General features: G+C 44.3%; 1 protein-coding gene across 1 annotated transcript; it reads right to left on the bottom strand.

Moving 5' to 3' along the window:
• Positions 1-3,349: 3,349 nt before the first annotated feature.
• Positions 3,350-16,695, bottom strand: LOC133890110 (disease resistance protein Pik-2-like). The gene is made up of 2 exons (XM_062330555.1): positions 15,812-16,695; positions 3,350-5,450 (listed from the first exon to the last, which is right to left on the bottom strand). Exons 1-2 carry the CDS (start codon positions 16,684-16,686, stop codon positions 3,437-3,439), a joined length of 2,889 nt encoding a protein of 962 aa, XP_062186539.1. The 5' UTR covers positions 16,687-16,695; the 3' UTR covers positions 3,350-3,436.
• Positions 16,696-17,702: the final 1,007 nt, after the last annotated feature.

Raw genomic sequence — 17,702 nt, 5'->3', positions numbered from 1 at the left:
CTGTGAAGGAACAAACTAATGTGAACGATGACGACCAGGGCCCTACCCCTACGGAAGACAATGTTGACATCAACGAGGATGATAACAATGTAAGTGGTCATGACAACATATTTAATTCATCTGCTACAGAATCTGCTAGTGTTGATGAGCAGCCGGTTTTTACTACGGATATTTATGATCCAAGAAATTGGGATAATCTTGATAACAAAGCTAGGGATATATTAGTGGAGAAGGGGCCTATAAGAGAAGAAAATATTGTATTCCCTTTAGATGACAACTCAAGACATTTTTTGTATGCTCATTTCTCTAGAAAAATGAGCAATGGGCAGGTTCATGACAGAAAATGGTTAGTGTATTCGAAGCAAGTTGATAGAGTGTTTTGCTTTAGTTGTAAGATTTTCAATTCTAGAAATTGCAAGAGTTCATTGGGGCGTGATGGATTTAGAGATTGGAGGCATATTAGTGAGAGGCTAAAAGAACATGAAGTTAATGTCGAGCATATTACCAACATGACCTCTTGGAATGAACTGAGAGCTAGATTGAGGAAAAGTGAAACAATTGACAAGATTTACAACAGCAAATCACAAAGGAGAAAGAACGTATAAGACAAGTTTTACTAAGAATAATTGCCATTGTCAAATTTCTTGGTAAACGTAATTTGGCTTTTAGAGGATCCAATGAGCAACTCTATAATGATCATAATGGTAATTTCTTAGCTTGTGTTGAGATGGTTGCAGAATTTGACTTGGTGATGCAAGACCATCTTAGACGTATTCAAAATAATGAGATTCATTATCATTATCTTAGTCATAAAATTCAGAATGAGTTGGTTTCTCTTTTGGCTTCTGATATTACAAATTATATCATAAAGATCGTTAAAGAGGCAAAATATTTCTCCATTATCCTTGATTGTACCCCAGATGCGAGTTATCAAGAGCAAATGAGTTTGTTGGTTCGATGTGTTAATATGTCCGATGGCAAAATAAAATTAGAGGAGTTTTTTTGGGTTTCTTGATGGTGGATGATACATCTGGTTCTGGGCTTTTCAATGTATTGATTGATTCTATCAAGTCTTTTGGTCTTAATATTGATGATATTAGGGGTCAAGGTTATGATAACGGCTCTAACATGAAAGGAAAACACAAGGTGGTGTAAAGACGGTTGCTTGATATTAATCGAAGAGCTTTGTGTATGCCATATGCTTGCCACAGTATTAATCTTACTCTTTGTGACATGGCTAAATCATGTGCTAAAGCTATTTCATTTTTTAGAATTGTGCAACGGATATATGTATTGTTTTCTGGTTCTACCAAACGATGGAACGTTTTGCTTGAACATATTCCAAGTTTAACTGTGAAATCGTTGTGCAATACTCGTTGGGAGAGTCGAATCAAAAGTGTAAAACCAATTAGGTATCAAGCTCCTGAGCTAAGGTCAACTTTGTTAAATTTAAGGGAAGCTGATGATACTGATCCCAAGGATAAGAGCGATGCAAAAAATTTATTTGAAGTGCTTGGCAGCTTTGAATTTATACTTGGTATGGTTATTTGGTATGACATTTTATTTGTTGTTAACACTATAAGTAAGAAGTTGCAATCACCATCCATGTGCATTAAGTCTACCTTACAGCAAATTGAAGGTATAATGAATTACTTTCACAGCTATAGAAATGAAGGATTTGCTTCTAGTCTGATCATAGCCAAAGATATTGCATATGAAATGGGTGTAGAGGCATCATTTCCAGTAAAGTGTCGTTCTATTAGGAAGAAACAGTTTGATGAAACTGATTATAATGAAGCAAATTTGCAAGCTGAGAGGGCTTTTGAAGTTGATTACTTTTTTGTTATGGTTGATATGACAATCACTTCATTGAAAACTAGATTTGAAGAACTCCAAGAATTCAAAAGTATATTTGGGTTTTTAATGAGTTCAACAATCTTGAAGTCGTTGGATGGTATTGAACTAAAAGACCGTTGCACTAAATTTGCAAAAACTTTCTCTCTAAAGGGTTCATCTGATGTTGAGTTAAATGATCTAATTTCTGAGTTAAGTGTTATGCAGTTGACTTTACCAGATAGACCAATGTCTGCCATGGAGATTTTTGAGTTTATCAGAAATGCAGATTGTTATCCTAATATTTCTGTTGCTTATCGGATCTTATTTCTGTGGCATCTGCCCAAAGAAGCTTTTCAAAGTTGAAATTATTGAAAAACTATTTGAGGTCTACAATGTCCGAAGAAAGATTAAACGGTCTGGCAACTTTATGCATTGAGAAGAAATTATTGGATGAGATTAATATTGATACAATCATTAATGACTTCACATCTAGAAATATCCGAAGAAATTTTTAAGTAATATGTATGAAGTATTTCATATAAATATTGTTTTTGATGCAATTTAAGTTTTTGTCGGTAACAACTCAAATATATTTAGAGCCCTGTGTTTAATTTTGCACCGGAACCCAAAAAATCTCAGGACCGGGCCTGCATGCATGCGGCCATAACTGAAGCGCAAACCAGCTCCAGACGGGCGCCTTGGTGGGTGGAGGCAGGGGAGCTGCCACTGGCAGCGCGACCGGAAACGCCTCCCTCGTATGCGGACGACATCAGATATGGCTCCTCCACTCGAAGAAATTGAAGTAGCGGTGACAAGTCATACTCCCTCCGTTTCGCAATGTTTGTCCACGCCCACCATTACGTACAAACCAAGGAATACTAAAATCGAGTGAAAAAATACACTGAGATGACCATACTACCCCTAATCAATGTAAGAATAAGAGTAAATAACTCACTAGTGTTGGAGTAAATGCATGCATACACTCAAGGGTATAGCAGTAAAATAGACCATAAAGTATTCTTGATTACCGTAATAGACAAACAATTTGAGACAGATACTCCCGAGACCATGGACAAATATTGCGAAACGGAGGGAGTAATCGTTAAGGCTGGTTTCAGACCTATTAATTCTGTGCAATTGATTTTTTTGAATCACAAAGCAGTAGATGCCTCGGAATGTTTCTATCAGATCTGGTGGGTAGATTTGCCAGCTAGGCTGTTGATAAGACCGACGTCCCCAGACAATGCAATCCTTTGATAGAGGGGATGGAAAAAAGGAGATACTTTGTGACTAACGCATGCAAATAAGATAAACGAGATATCAATGTCACGTGAACAACTCTGTGAAGAGTTGTTTTACAACCCCTTCACTCTCAAGTCAGAATAACATACGTACCGGAAACATATGTTTTACTATGAAATGAAATTTTCCAAACCATGTGCATGTGACAAGTGGGTCGGTGTGGAATTTGAAAAATACAGTTCAAATGAAAAGCAACAGCAACGCCCTAAATTAAAAGTGAAAAAAGGAAACAGAGCAATAATTAAACAAACACAATTTGTTTCGATGTTAAGGAGAAATAAATAAAACGACAGAATGATCACCAGTCTTTCACTACAATTTGAAACTGATTAATGGAGTCGAGGCGGCGCCTTGTGTTCTCCTCCTTGAGCTGCTCCAGTGCACGGCCTAGTGCAGGGTTGTTCGTGCCACCCCACAGATGTACCTCTTTTAGGCTGGTCAGGTGCTCGATGCCGACAATCTTCTTCTCGTAGTCACAGGTACTGAAGTTAAACAGGAGGGTCTCTACCTTTGCCATGGATCCTTTCTCAAACCGAAGAACAGTGGGCGTTTTATGGTTACAGGACACTCTCAGGTTGCTGAGCTCTGTAAACCTGTGATTACTGCGTGCAACCAGCTCATCGTGGATGTAGCACATGTTCTCAATGACAATGGTCTTGAGGCTGGGCAACTCACACAGGGCATCATATAGCTGGTCACCAACAAGGTGTCCCCACGACATGTTAAACTGAACAAGGTACCTGAGTGACCTGACCCACGTCGGCAACCCATAGATGCCACCGGCGATCATAAGGTAACGGAGAAGTTGTGGCGGCGCGGGAAGTCGATGGAGAAAGTTGAGTCCTCCCTTCTTAAAACCCACGTCTCCTATGATGAGGCGCCGGATGGAGTATGACTTACTCAAGGATTTGGCAAACTCTTCATGAACCTCCTTGTTATAATCGATATTTTCGTTGTCGAGGTAGACACTTATCTCTTCAAGTTGTTCTAGTTCACCCACATCTTGAGCAACCTCGATGTTGTTTCCGAGGAGTGCAAAGCCCACCTCACGCAACGCTTTCATCTTCTTGAGCCCCAGGGGCAGCCTCCACATAAACTCCGGACCTCTTAACCCATGGGAGATCTGCACTCGCTCGAGTTTATAGAGCTTCTTCATAGTTTCTGGTAGCCCATGAACTATCGTGTCACGTAGATCAAGCGTTTGCAGATGCTCTAGCTTTCCAATTTGAGGAGTCACCTCGCTGATATGTGTACCCTTCAAGCTCAAGAACCTGAGTAGGTACAACCTGCAAACATATATCATATGATCATTTGTTACGTCTTTACAGTCTTCCAGGTCAAGTACCCTCAGCAGGGTGAACTTGTCTAGGTGTTCTAGCAGCTTTTGCCCTCCGTGATGAAACATGCTCAATGATCGAACATGCTCCACATCTATCCCCTCGATGCCACGTACTACCATCTTCTTCTTGGTCTGCTCTACTCTCCGGTGCCTCCTGTCATCGTCCCCCTGGATGGAGAGGCGACGAATCCTATCATAGGACATGGTTGCATACTTCCCTCCTAGCAGGCTGACAAAGTTAGACTCCAGCGACTTGGACACCATGACCTCAAGAAGCATATCGTGCACCCGACACGACTCCACCTTCCAATAGTAGGTGAAATCAACTCTTAACTCAATCATGTTCCTACTCACCAGCTCATCCAAGTAGGATTCTGCAACCTCCATTAGGGTCAAGCCTCGCTTCTCCAAAATCAATCCTTCAACTATCCATCTGCACAAGAGCCGATATTTGTCGACCTCATAATCCTCTGGGAAGATGCTAAAGTACATCATGCAACCCTTGAGGTGATGCGGCAGGTGATTGTAGCTAAGTACGACTATCTGCCTCATCCCCTCAAGGCTAGGGTTGTTCTCCATCTGAGAACCAATTGATTTGCATATTGTATCCCACTTATCTTTGCTTCCCGATGATCTATAGCCCACCAGAACACTAGCAATGCTAACAACGGCCAATGGCAGCCCACCACATTTCTTTAGAATACTGTCCATTACATATTTGAGATCATCGGGGTAAGATGCACTCTCGGAGCCAAATGCTCTGCTGAGGAACAACTTTTTGGAATCTTCCAGCTTGAGGGGTTCCATATGATGAACGTAACACCCGCTAACACTACCAGAACTGCATGCTTTAGCCACACCCTTTATCCTAGTGGTCACGATGATTCTGCTGTCACACTTGTTCCTTGGCAACACGGATTGGATTGCCTCCCATGATCGTATGGTCCATACATCATCGACCACAATGAGGAACCTGTTTAGTCATATGCATACCATGGTTAGTTGAGCTGAGTTGAGAGCACTAATTTAACAAATAAAATTGAGCTATATATGATGCCAGTTTTAGCCTACCTGCTTTAGTCAATTCCCATGTCAAATTTTGATTTAAATGAGTAGCATTATCATGATCATCAATACTTTAGAAATGCTCATGTCTGTATATGTGCTTTAGGCCTATGACAATTACGAAATTAAAATACTGGATAATTATGGAATTCATTTAATTGGAATATCGCTCAATTCATGATTCCTACAACGAAACTTACATTTAATTGGTATTGTCCAATAGCCTAGAAATAGGGCCAAGCTCATTCTAGCACCGTCATTCTATTTCTCTCACGTTGGAAAGTTTTCCCAACATTGGGGTTGTCCGTGGGCAGCAAAATCCACGACTAAGCCCCTTCGAAGCCCAATCGGCAAACCGGAGGTAAAAGCCTCTGTGCCCCTCTTACCAACCACCCTATGCGATAATCTGCAACGAGTATGTCCCAGCCGGGAATCGAACTCATGTCGTATGGTTCAAATTCTGAGGTCCAAACTGTTAGACCACTGGTGCCTTTGTGTCTCGTTAGGCGCGGTTTATCGTTTTGGTTTCGGGCAGCTTGACCTCTCGCCAAACATACCTCCTGTAGGCTTAATTTTATTTCGCGCACTACTACTGCTCCAGTAAATAGATTAATTAGATCAAAATATTGCATATTTCATAAGCGTTAAGTCTGTAATGGCTACACTAGAACAGAACAGATCATCTACGTCGGGTCATCAGTGTCAGCTAAATCAGAATCGACACTGATGAAGTATCAGTGCTGGTTCGTAACATCCCGTGCTTGATCAATGATTGAGCCTAGTTGAACCGACACTGATACTCAGTATCAGTGCCGGCTCTTGGAACAAATCGGTACTGATACTTTAGTGCCGGCTGGTAACCATAAACCGATACTGATACTTAGTATCAGTGCCAGTTCATGTTACGGACCAGCACTAATAAATCTATAGTATAAAAGAGGTGCCTTCTTCTCCCCCAAGCTCGAACAAAATAGAGAGGAGCTCTGTTCTGCTCGGCTCCTGCCATTTGTGTCCAACCTTGCGCTTGGAGACTTCAGAATTTGAAGGAATCTACGTGCTCCAAGGTTAGTAAGATGATCTATATTTTATTTTTACTTAGATTTACTTACTAGATTGTTCTAGGTTTGAAATTACGTGATTGCTCTATGGTGATGAAATTTGGGAGGAGCTAGAGCTCCAATTGAGCTCTAATTGAGTAAAAGAGCTAGAGCTCCAATTGAGCTCTAATTGAGTAAAAATTACAATTTTCTCATTGTAGGGCACATAGAGATGATCTACATTTTATTTGTGGTTAGATTTATTTGTTTGATTGCTGTAGATTTGAAAGTATGTGATTATGTCATGGTGACTTAGATCTCTAATTTTCTAATAGTGATTTAAGAAAAAAAAAAGGTTAAAATCACCTCTAAATAGATTAAAACCTAGATCCAATTTTCTAGTAATGAATTAAGAAAAATATTAAAATCACCTCTAAATAGATGATCATATTGAATTTGAATATTATGCTATAGGGACGGCATGTCCACCCTCTAGTCGCTAGTGGACCGGCAACATTTAGAAGGTGGGTCCTCTGACCTAGGCCAAGTGCCGAAAGGAGATGGGTCCTCTAACATGAAGCAATCAAGATGTGAGGTAATTCAATAAATTAGATGTGCATTTTGAAATATTGCATGGTTATCAGTTCAATGGTTTTTTATTGATTGCTAAAACGTAATGATAATCATAAACTTGTAGATGGACTAGACATGGATGTACAAAGCTGGCCATCGCGACCTAGAGTTCTTTCATGGCGCGAAGGCTTTTTTTAGGGCTGTCATGGCATACAGGAAGCCAAAAAACAAGCGCGAAGATCACTATATATGATGTTCGTGTGTTGATTGCAAGATGAGAAGCAGTTCTCAGGCATAGAGCAGATCTGTGCACACTTATTTTGCAGGGGTTTCAAGCCTAGCTATATCCTCTGAACCGAGCACGATGAACATGAGGAGGTTGTGCATGAAGAGCAGCTCACAAATCGAAGAAGACAGAGGCAATGATATGACAGCTGACGAAGATATTAATATGTCGACGTTCGAAGATACTTTTGTCGGCAATGATGATGACAACATAGACAAAATGTTGCGCAATACGGAGGAAGACTTCACTAGTGATAGGCAACATGAAAAGTTCCAACACATGATAGAGGACTATAAAATACTGTTGTTCCCATCCTGTAAGAAAGAGCACAACAAGCTATTCAGCAAGCCAGGAAGGACCAGTTAGTCGTCCCTTTATAAAACCGGGTGTGACAGAAGCTTCAAAAATCCATCTGTGGATTGAGGTGAGCATCTCAGAGTTGGATCTTTCACTTTGATGAGATGGCCAAAAGAATTTGACTCCATCGAGAGTGAGCAAGAACCTTGTGTTTACAACAAGGCTAGTGGGGGCATATTTGTGTTTCTGATCTCATAAATATGTATGACATATTATTGATCAGGATGACAATCCAATGCATTAAGTTTCTCAAATCTTCATTGAGAAATGGTTTCAAGATGAAGTTGTGGGAAAGACAATATAAATAGGGCATAAAGACCTATATAGATAGATAAAAGGAGGCCGAAGTGTTGGCACTTGCGAGAATCAATGTGTTGTGACACCTGATGAGCATGATATCTTGAATAAAATGCCTGAAAAAAGACAAATGAGATTAATTCGAAGAACGCACATTGACAAGGTATTGAAATAGTTCAATATGCAGGATTCCAAGTGAGGTTTCTTGCCAATGCCATGTAGCGTCAGTCTTTGTGTAACTCAACATGTTGTGACATTTGATGAGCAGGGAAATCTTGATATCAATCACAAGTCTTGTTGATAGTCATCAGAAAAAATCATCCTCTAGTATTGGATAAGAAGGAGGATGTGACTATGGTTTTTGGAGGAAAGAAAATGTCTTCGTAAATGGTTACATTGATGCTAGATTCCAAACCAACAAAGGAATCATGGTGTGGAATCTGGTTTTATGTAAATGATGGAACGGTGAGCTAGAAATGTTTCATGCAAGAACCGTTGCCTACTCTACAACTATTGCTAAGTACACCACCGCTTTTGAAGTCGCATTGGAGATTGCGTGGATCAAAAAATTAGTTTCTGAGTTATGTGTGGTTTGCAATGTGTTCAGTCCAATGGGTCTCTATTGTTGATAGTAGACCTATTGCTCGAGCACTAGGAGTATTAGTACCACCACAATTTGGAGCATGTACTTTGGCATAGGTACATTATTTTGAATTGAATGGAGAAGTGATGTAAGTACATACAATGGGTATTGGATACCTATCGGATTGAATCTATTAGCTTGTCTTATCCTACAACCTGAAAAAAGGTGCACTATCAAACAATAGGTATTGGATACCTATGTGACTGGCTCTAGTGCAAATAGGAAAGTTTTGGTGATATGCCATAAAGGCAATACTGGAGGTGATTATATCACTTCTATGTTTGTGTTGTCTCGAGTAATTCGTTACTTTGTTCCTTGAATGACCATTATAGATATTGATCAGCAAGTATGTGACTTGCTCATGAGACTCATTGTTTGATGTCATTCTAAAATGATCCCTGGTTTCACATCATCATAAGGAACAATGATGATTCACAAATCGACACATGTATTGATTGATGATCATGTTTCATGTATCATAGATATGGAGATATTAAATAAATAATGTGGACACATGTTAGAGAACATGGTGTTGGATTGACCCACCTTGAGACAATGCTGGGATGCTATTTATGGTGTCATCAGTTGTAGTCTTGAATAGTGTACCTGAAGAATCCTTTGACCTGAGATCGTCATTGATTCCAGAATGTGTAGTAACACACTTAGGAGCTTCCAAACGCTACTCTGTAACCGGGTAGTCATAAAGGTTGCTTTCGGGTATGTTATGAAACATGTCGTGAGCTGTGAGCGATCAAGATGGAATTTTCCCCTCCTAGATAACAGGAGAGATATCTTTGGGGCCCTAGAGGTAGTTGGATTAAGAAAGTGCATGGCCATGCCAAATCTTATTAAAGAGTTAATCATGATGAATCCACTACTTGATCGAGTGAATGGTCGAGCTATCACAAGGGTGGCATGAATCTCGCCTTAGTAAAGGGATTGTTGCATGGGTATGTCAAGGTTCGACTGATATGATCTTTGTGTGCATTCAGGAGTCAATATGTCCTGCTAGGTACCATTGTTGACTTGCAATTTGGAAAGGGTTTCTGGGTACCGGCCATTTACACATGAACTTAATGGGTCACACACTTAAAGGGATGGAATTTAAAACTTGCATGAATCGACTCTAGTGCAAGTGGGACATTGTTGGTGATATGCCCTAGAGGCGATCACGTATGCAGATTGGATCTGCGAATGAGATTTAATATGATTGAATGTTCATTTGGGTTTAGAGTCATGATGGGCTTTAATGTGATTAAAGTCTCATTAGCGTACTCTATATAAGAGGAGGCAGGAGCCGTGGGCGCATGAGTTAATTCCTCCACCAAAATTCTGGCTGCCACCTCTTCCTGAATTCCCTGCGAAACCCTGGTCCCGCGCGCAGTGCTAGCACACCGGCGTACGGCGTTCCATCCCTGTACGTGTGGGTACTGTGGAGGCATTGCTGCGATTGCTGCGGTGCTGATCGGCGACAAGAACACTAGGACGAGTTCGATTACTTCCTCATCACAATCGAGGACGTGGTCGAGGCTTCCTGTTTGTGGTCAACGAGGTGGTCGACGTGATGGACTACTTTCTCTACGTGGTCGCGGAGGTGATCGACTACATCCACTTCGTGGTCGTGAAGGTGGTCGAGGAACACACGGTACTGCTCGAAGCTGGTCGAGGACGCTGTGCACGTGGTCGAAGTTGGTCAAGGATGCGATGCACGTTGTCGGGGCTGGTCAAGGACTCGCACGAAATTGGATCGTCTACTCTAACTCTTCTTCCTCTGCGTTGTGCATCTAATGGTAACGATCTATGATCCTCTACTTGCATGGTTCCTTGGTTGAACGCAGTAGAGAAAAATTGTTTTATGCTAGCGTAGCTCCCCGTTCCCCAACAACATCACCCTCGAGCTCCATCACCACCACGAAGCCACAACACTGCCAGAAGCCGACATCGCACGAAGCGGAAAAGTGAGTGAAGATGCGGACACAAGCTGCCTCACCATCACCTTCTTGAATCCACGCCAAGGCCGCACCAAGCGTATAGGGGAATGGGGATGCAGGTACAGGATGCCCCGCCAACATCTTCTTCAACCTGTCGTCGACACTGCACAAAGCGAGTAAGGAAGTGAAGCCATGAGCATAAACAACCTCGCTATTGTCCTTTTCACTCCATCACTGGTGTCACACCAAAGGTGCCCAAAGAAGTGAGATGCACATGAAGACCACCTCGTCACCACCGCTTTCAAACCGCCGCCATCAATGAAGGGGATAGAAATAATTGAAGGGCCAATAGTTCATGGCCTCCTGCTACCAGTTGTGCAAAGGTGCATCGAATAGTGCTTAGGAGATACTCCCCATTTCGTTGACATGTGGAGTATTCCTGTGGGAGTAAACCTCCCATGGCTTTGTTGACTTAGACTCCGCTCAGGCTTCATCGACGATTTTGACTGCACTCAAGATTCGTCAATGGCTTCGGCTCCACCAGGCTTGGTCAACGCGTGGAGTACGCCCAAGGGAATACGCCTCCCTCAACTTCGACTCTGCTCAGGCTTCGTCGATGACTTCGACTCCGCCAGGCTTTGTTGACACACGGAGTACGCCTGAGGGAGTACGCCTCCCTCGGCTTCGTCGACTTCAACTATGCTTGAGTTTCATTGATGACTTTGACTCCACCATGCTTTGTCGATGCATGGGGTACACCTCCCTCGACTTCATCGTCTTTGACTCCGCTTAGGTTTCATCAATGACTTTGACTCTTCTAGGCTTTGTCGACACGCAGAGTACGCCTCCCTTGACTTCATCGACTTTGACTCTGCTCAAGCTTCATCGATGACTCTGACTTCGCCAGGCTTTGTTGACGCGTGGAGTACGCCTCAGGGAGTACGCCTCCCTCATCTTCATCGACTTTGACTCCACTAGGCTTTGCTGAAGCACGGAGTACGCCTCCCCCAACTTTGTCAACTTCAACTCCGCTCAGGCTTTGTCGATGTCTTCAACTCTGCCAAGATAGGTCGACGCATGGAGTACACCTAAGGGAGTACACCTCCCTCAACTTCGTCGACTTCGACTCTGCTCTGGCTTCATCAATGACATCGACTCTGTCAGGCTTTGAAGACGCACAGAGTATGGCTGAGGAAGTACGCCTCCCTCAGCTTCATAGACTTTGACTCTGCTCAGGATTCATCAACAACTCTGACTCCACCAGGCTTTGTCAATGCGCAGAGTACGCCTGAGGGAGTACGCCTCCCTCGGCTTCGTCGACTTTGACTCCGCCTAGGCTTCATTGACGCATGGAGTACACTTGAGGGGGTATGCCTCTCTCAGCTTCATCAACTTTGATTCTACTCAATCTTCATCGACGACTTTGAATTCACACAGGATTCATCGACGACCTTAACTTTGCCATGTTGCGTGAGCTCTGGAGCACGCTAGAGGGAGTATGACTCCCTCGGCTTCAGCATGCTGTGACGCCACTGACTTCATCAGGCCACGGGACTCCAGCGACGATTCCTTTGACTACGTCGATGACCCCAACTTCACCAGACCACGTCGATGACATTTTTGATTGAGCCTAAGGATTTCGTCAACAACCTCAACTCCTCCTACGCTGTGTCGATGGTTACGACTTTGCTAAGCTTCGTCAACACCAAAGTGCTTCACTTTGATGAAAATCTCTCCATGTCGAGGTTTGACCTTCGTGGATTGAGCTTCGCTTCGGTGGTAATCTCTCTACATCGAGGTTTGGCCCTTGCGGATCGAGCTCCATTTCGGCGCTTGAGGGAGTATTTCGTCGACTTTGACTCCATGCACGCCTCCATCGACTCCAGCGTGCCAGAGGGCGTGCTTCCTTGATTTCGGCTTTGGGCGCACCTTCATCGATTTTAGCACACCTAAGGGAGTGCTCCATCGACTTCAATGCAACTGAGGGAGTCCTTCATTTACCTGGACTCTACTCATGCCTTCGTCGACTTTAGCGTGCTGAGGGGAGTCCTTCATCAACCTGGACTCCGCTCATGCCTTCATCTAATCCAGCATGCCTAAGGGAGTGCTTCATCGACCTGGACTCCGCTCATGCCTTCGTCGTCTTCAGCACGCCTGAGGGAGTGTTTTGACAAATTCTATTCCCTCAGCTTCATCAAGCATCACTGATGCTATTGGGAAATGGACGGCTCAAAGGCTTCATCTCCATCACCCTCGAATCCACCAGGCGTCGCTCGGGTGCTGGGGGAGAAGTGTGCGGCTTGTTCTCTAGCGATGGTTAAAGAGGGAGTATGGGTGATGCTGAGGGTAGCGACAAACCCTGCAACATTATATGAGTTTAACCATTACTTTTGAACAAGCATCGTTGGTGCCTTCGGCCTCTCGGCTAGTTGCATAGTCGACACTTCAAACTTCCCCAAGCGACTTCACATGTTCTACCTCGTTAGTGCTGCAAAACTACCTCATCAGTGCTACAAAACTTCTGTTTTGGCTGCATCCACAACTTTAGCTATGCCAAGCTTCGCTAACACCAGGGTAGGCCGGGGGGAATTCAACACTGGGTTTCATCGCCATGGCTCTCCTTTGACTATGCCAAGCTTCAACAACAAGATAGTATGCATGAGGGAGTATGACTCCCTCAGCTTTGCCGAGAGCCACTGCCTCTCTCTGCCTACGTCTTCGTCAAACCCCACCACCGCGGTTCTCCTTTGACTTCAGACTGAACAACTTCGTCAGGAATCCCTTCGACTTTGTTGGGCTGAAGGTCTTCTAATACACGCTCTTTTCTCGAGGCCCTTTTTTCCCACTAGGTTTTTGGCTAAAGTTTTTAGCGAGGCATTCCGATATCGAAGGTTCCTAGAGTAGATGCTCCTATTCCTAAGAGGCTAAGGGTCATCCTTTTGTTGTAGCTATAGGCCCCAAATGCTTAGGAGCCTGTAGCTAAGGGAGTACTGTTAGGGGATATCCCAATAACCTAGGAATAGACCCATTTCAAGATTCAGCTCAATCTATGTAATGGCATAAGTTGTAAATTATGTGTTCCACCAAAGGCAAGGGGTGATTTACAATATTTAGCTATATATATAGGGGAAATTTGCTCCAAACCACAAGGGCAAAAAAGCTTTTCATCAACACTTTCTCACCACAAATCAGAAGAGATATTAATCTATTCGCTGCGGTGTGTTGTGGCAAAGAACCATGATTTTGTAATGGTACCCAGCTAAATATTGAAAGTTTAATGTGAAATGGAAAATGCCATCAAAGTTCTATACCACAACAAATTTCCCCTATATATATAAGACCCCAAGGGGGTCATGAGCTCACAAGCTCATTCTAGCACCACCATTCCATTTCTCTCACGTTGGGAAGGTTTTGGATTGTTTCTTTGATCAAAGTCAACTTATACTATCAGATTTTTAGTACTTGACAGGAGAACCTCCTTTGCATCCCCTCCAGTGGCGACACGAGGGGCAACCAGAGCTCCACCTAACCACCTCACGCTGTCGACCCTAGCCGGCCGCTGCCACCCTACTGCGGCCAACGGCGGATCCAAAGCTCCCCGTCGTGGTTCTCATCTCCTTCCCTCACTCCCTCACTTTCCCATCCCGATCTAGTTGTGGTAGGGGAAGATGGTTGTGCCGGGTGCGGTGGCCGATGCAGTGATGGCTGATCTACGCCGGCATGTCCAAGATCTTTGTGGAGGTGGCAAAAGTTTATGGGATCAATGGCGGACTGACGGTCATCGTCATGGGGGGTGGTCATCATCGCCTCGCTGCTACGCGCCATGTTCCCCCTCTTGCTGCCTTCGACCCCGTGTGGTAGGTGACGTCCAGGGAGGGTTCGGCGTCTAGTAGAACCTCTAGGGTGTGTGAAGGTGTACGCTGGTGCTCACTCCAAGGGCAGTGCCATCCATGTTCCCCCTTCCACATCTAAACCTCTCTTTCAGTTTGGATCTCCTCTCCCGCTTGTGGCTAGATCATATCGAGCCTCGGTTGGCCGGATCCAGCCGGGAGAGGCATGACCTCGGCTGATGGTGTGTGGTTCCTTTATGGGCTCGTGGAGGTCCTACTGGAGACTGTGTAGAAAAAGCTTCACACTTGGTGCACAGGGAGATACTCAACCTCCACACAGTCTAGCGGGGCTCTTGATCAAGGCTGACTGATGCGCATTGTGGACGATGCTAGAAATTGTGCAGCAAAGCGTCGCGCCTGGCATGTTGGAAGGTGCTCCACTTCCACACAGCCTAGCTAGATCTGTGGCATCACCTAAATCCCTATGGTACAAACTGTACATATCTGAGCTGCCGGTGCTTGTGCAGCGAGAGCATATCGTTCCCGGTGCGTGGGGAGTGTCTCCACCTCCGCATGGCCTGGTGAGGTCCCCTGTTGCCTCCAGATCATTGGGTTATGTTGGAGTGAAGATTCTTGGCTGATGCTCACAGCCTGGCTGATTGGGTCGCCAGACCATCGAGGCCCGCATTGTTTGTGTGCTCGTGTGTTGGGATCACCATTTGATGGTGACTGTCGGCATTGCGAAGGGGCCTTCATGTGGTTGTGGTTGGTACAGTTATTGTGATAGTAGCATCATGCGGTTGCCTGTCTCTGGTGGAGGTGGCGAAGGGGTTTTGATCTGACCAAACAGCCACAACTAAGATTTTGGCTATCGATGCTTGCGAGCTACTTTAGGTACCTATGTTCTTCGCCTCAAATGTAGGATTTTAGGGGTTCTTCCTTATCCACTCGATCTGTGGTGGAATAGCAATGTAAAGTGCAGCAAGTAAGCATTTTATTAGTGTAGAAAGGTCTTATTTTATATTTAATTTTGATTTGTGCACACTGATTTCAGAATTTTCTCCTTTGTTTTTTCCTTTTTTTAATGACTATATGTACCCCTTGGTGCAGAGGCTGGACATTATTAATTACATATTAGAATAAATCTTCCTTCATTAAAAAAGTCAACTTTGCTACAATTGGAGTTGCATGAAGATTATTGGGTTGTCTGAATGTGTCTTGATCTACGGGGCATATATAAGAATGTGAGGAAAGCAAACAATTCCTGATGATAATACGCGCCTCGTCGAATTGGTAACTAGTTAGTTGTACGTACCTTTTGTCGTTGATAATCTCCTTGACCTGGTGGGCTAGCTGATCAGCATCCAAGCCGTCGATTTCACCGAGGGACCCCTCTTCCTTGATGCCTTTCTCGTTGTCTGATTTGGGCTTGACGATCTGCTGAAGCACGCGCTTGAGCAGCGCCTTGAGGTCTCTGCTGGGCTCGAACGCCTGAGACACCGATACCATCGCCTGGCACGGGAACTCCGCCTCCAACCGCCGGCACACCTCCATGGCCAGCGTAGTCTTGCCGAGGCCCCCGAAGCCCACTATGGAGAACACCTTGCGCTCGCGCTCTCCGCCCGCCTGCGCCTTCAGCCGCTCGACTAGGGTTTCCGCCTGGTCGTCGATGCCGATGAGCTGGTGGTGGTCAGCAGCAGGGTCTTCGGCAGGCCGGAGTGCACGCGCGGATGCGGACGACGTCAGCACCTGAGGGGCAGATAAAGAAGGGGAGCGGCGCAGCGCGTCGCGATTGACGCCGTACCGCGCGTGGCGCTCGCTGATGGCCACGGCACGGTCGTGGAGGGCGCTGATTTCGCCGGCGAGGCGGTGGCGCGAGAAGAGCGTCTCGAACAGGTGTTTGAACCTGGCGCGCACGCCGTCGCCCGGGCGGCACCTTATGCGGAGCAGGTACTGGTCGATGCAGTCCTCCGCATCGTAGGCGAGCTCGCGCAACTGCTTCATCCAAACCCGGACGAAGTGGTCGACGGCGCCGTCCTCGGCCTCGGACTGCATGACGAGGAGGGCATTCATGGTGTCAAGATCGTCTCGCAGCTCAGCAACCTCGCCACTGACGCCGCGAAGCTGCCGGTACTCCTCACTCAGCAGCTGCCCAGCGTTGGTAAAGAGGATCTGGGCCGCACCTTCCATCTCTCTCTCTCTCTCGCCCCCCCCCCCCTGTGTGTTCGCGCGCGCGCGCAAATGGCAATTCTTTGCCAGTATTTATATTGATATTTCCGTCTAAAACTTAGTAATTTTCCAAGCTGGCTTGTGGCTAGCAGCAAACATATGCTTTCTCTCTACCTCTCTTAGTTTTCCGAAGAGGATATATTCTTTCTCTTTTCCGAATAGGATATATGCTTTCTCTTTCTATTTCCGAAAAGGATATATTCTCTCTCTTACATATACTATATTGTATATGCTTTCTCTTACTTTTCCGAAGAGGATATATTCTCTCTCTTTTCCGAATAGGATATATGCTTGCTCTTTCTCTTTCCGAAAAGGATATACGCTGTCTCTCGCATGCTGCAGGTTCACACAGAAGCTTAGCGTGCTGGCTAGTGTTGAGCTCATCATTTTTTGGTAAATGGGAACATGGACTAGAATGGTTATGTATGCAAAAACATTACCATGACTAGTAAGGTGGTATGCGCAAATTACGTGACTAAACTTGTTATAATTTATTATTGCAGTATTATCCGTCAGCATTGGCAGTATATCTATGGTTCATTGCACAGTCATTTGGAAAGAACACAAATAATTAGTCTTGTATAATAACATATCATGCACTTAAGTGTAATTAAGTGCAATGTGATCAGTAGTTTAGAATATTGCGAACCAAGTATTTAACATTTCACTATTAAATTGTTTTACACTGCTATGTGTATAACTCAATTTCCATATATACTCAGGATCAGATTGCTCAATCACCTAGGTTGTTGGCTTATTTATAAATTCAATGAGTGAACCAGTTAGTTATAACAGAGTTGTACAAATTGGATGAACGTGAAATATTTCACAAGTTCCTTACATATACTTTTGTAAAAAATAGTTGAACGTGAAGTATTTCACAAGTTTCTTACATATACTATATTGTATAATGCTACCTTTGAAATTTATTCACTACTACAGAAAACCCTAATCGACGACTGCCTATTAGTACCGGT

The sequence above is a fragment of the Phragmites australis genome, chromosome 14 (genome assembly GCF_958298935.1).
Source record: "Phragmites australis chromosome 14, lpPhrAust1.1, whole genome shotgun sequence".
In the NCBI taxonomy this organism is placed as follows: domain Eukaryota; kingdom Viridiplantae; phylum Streptophyta; class Magnoliopsida; order Poales; family Poaceae; genus Phragmites; species Phragmites australis.
Note: the sequence above shows the minus strand (reverse complement) of the source record. Positions and strands in the feature narration are given on the sequence as shown.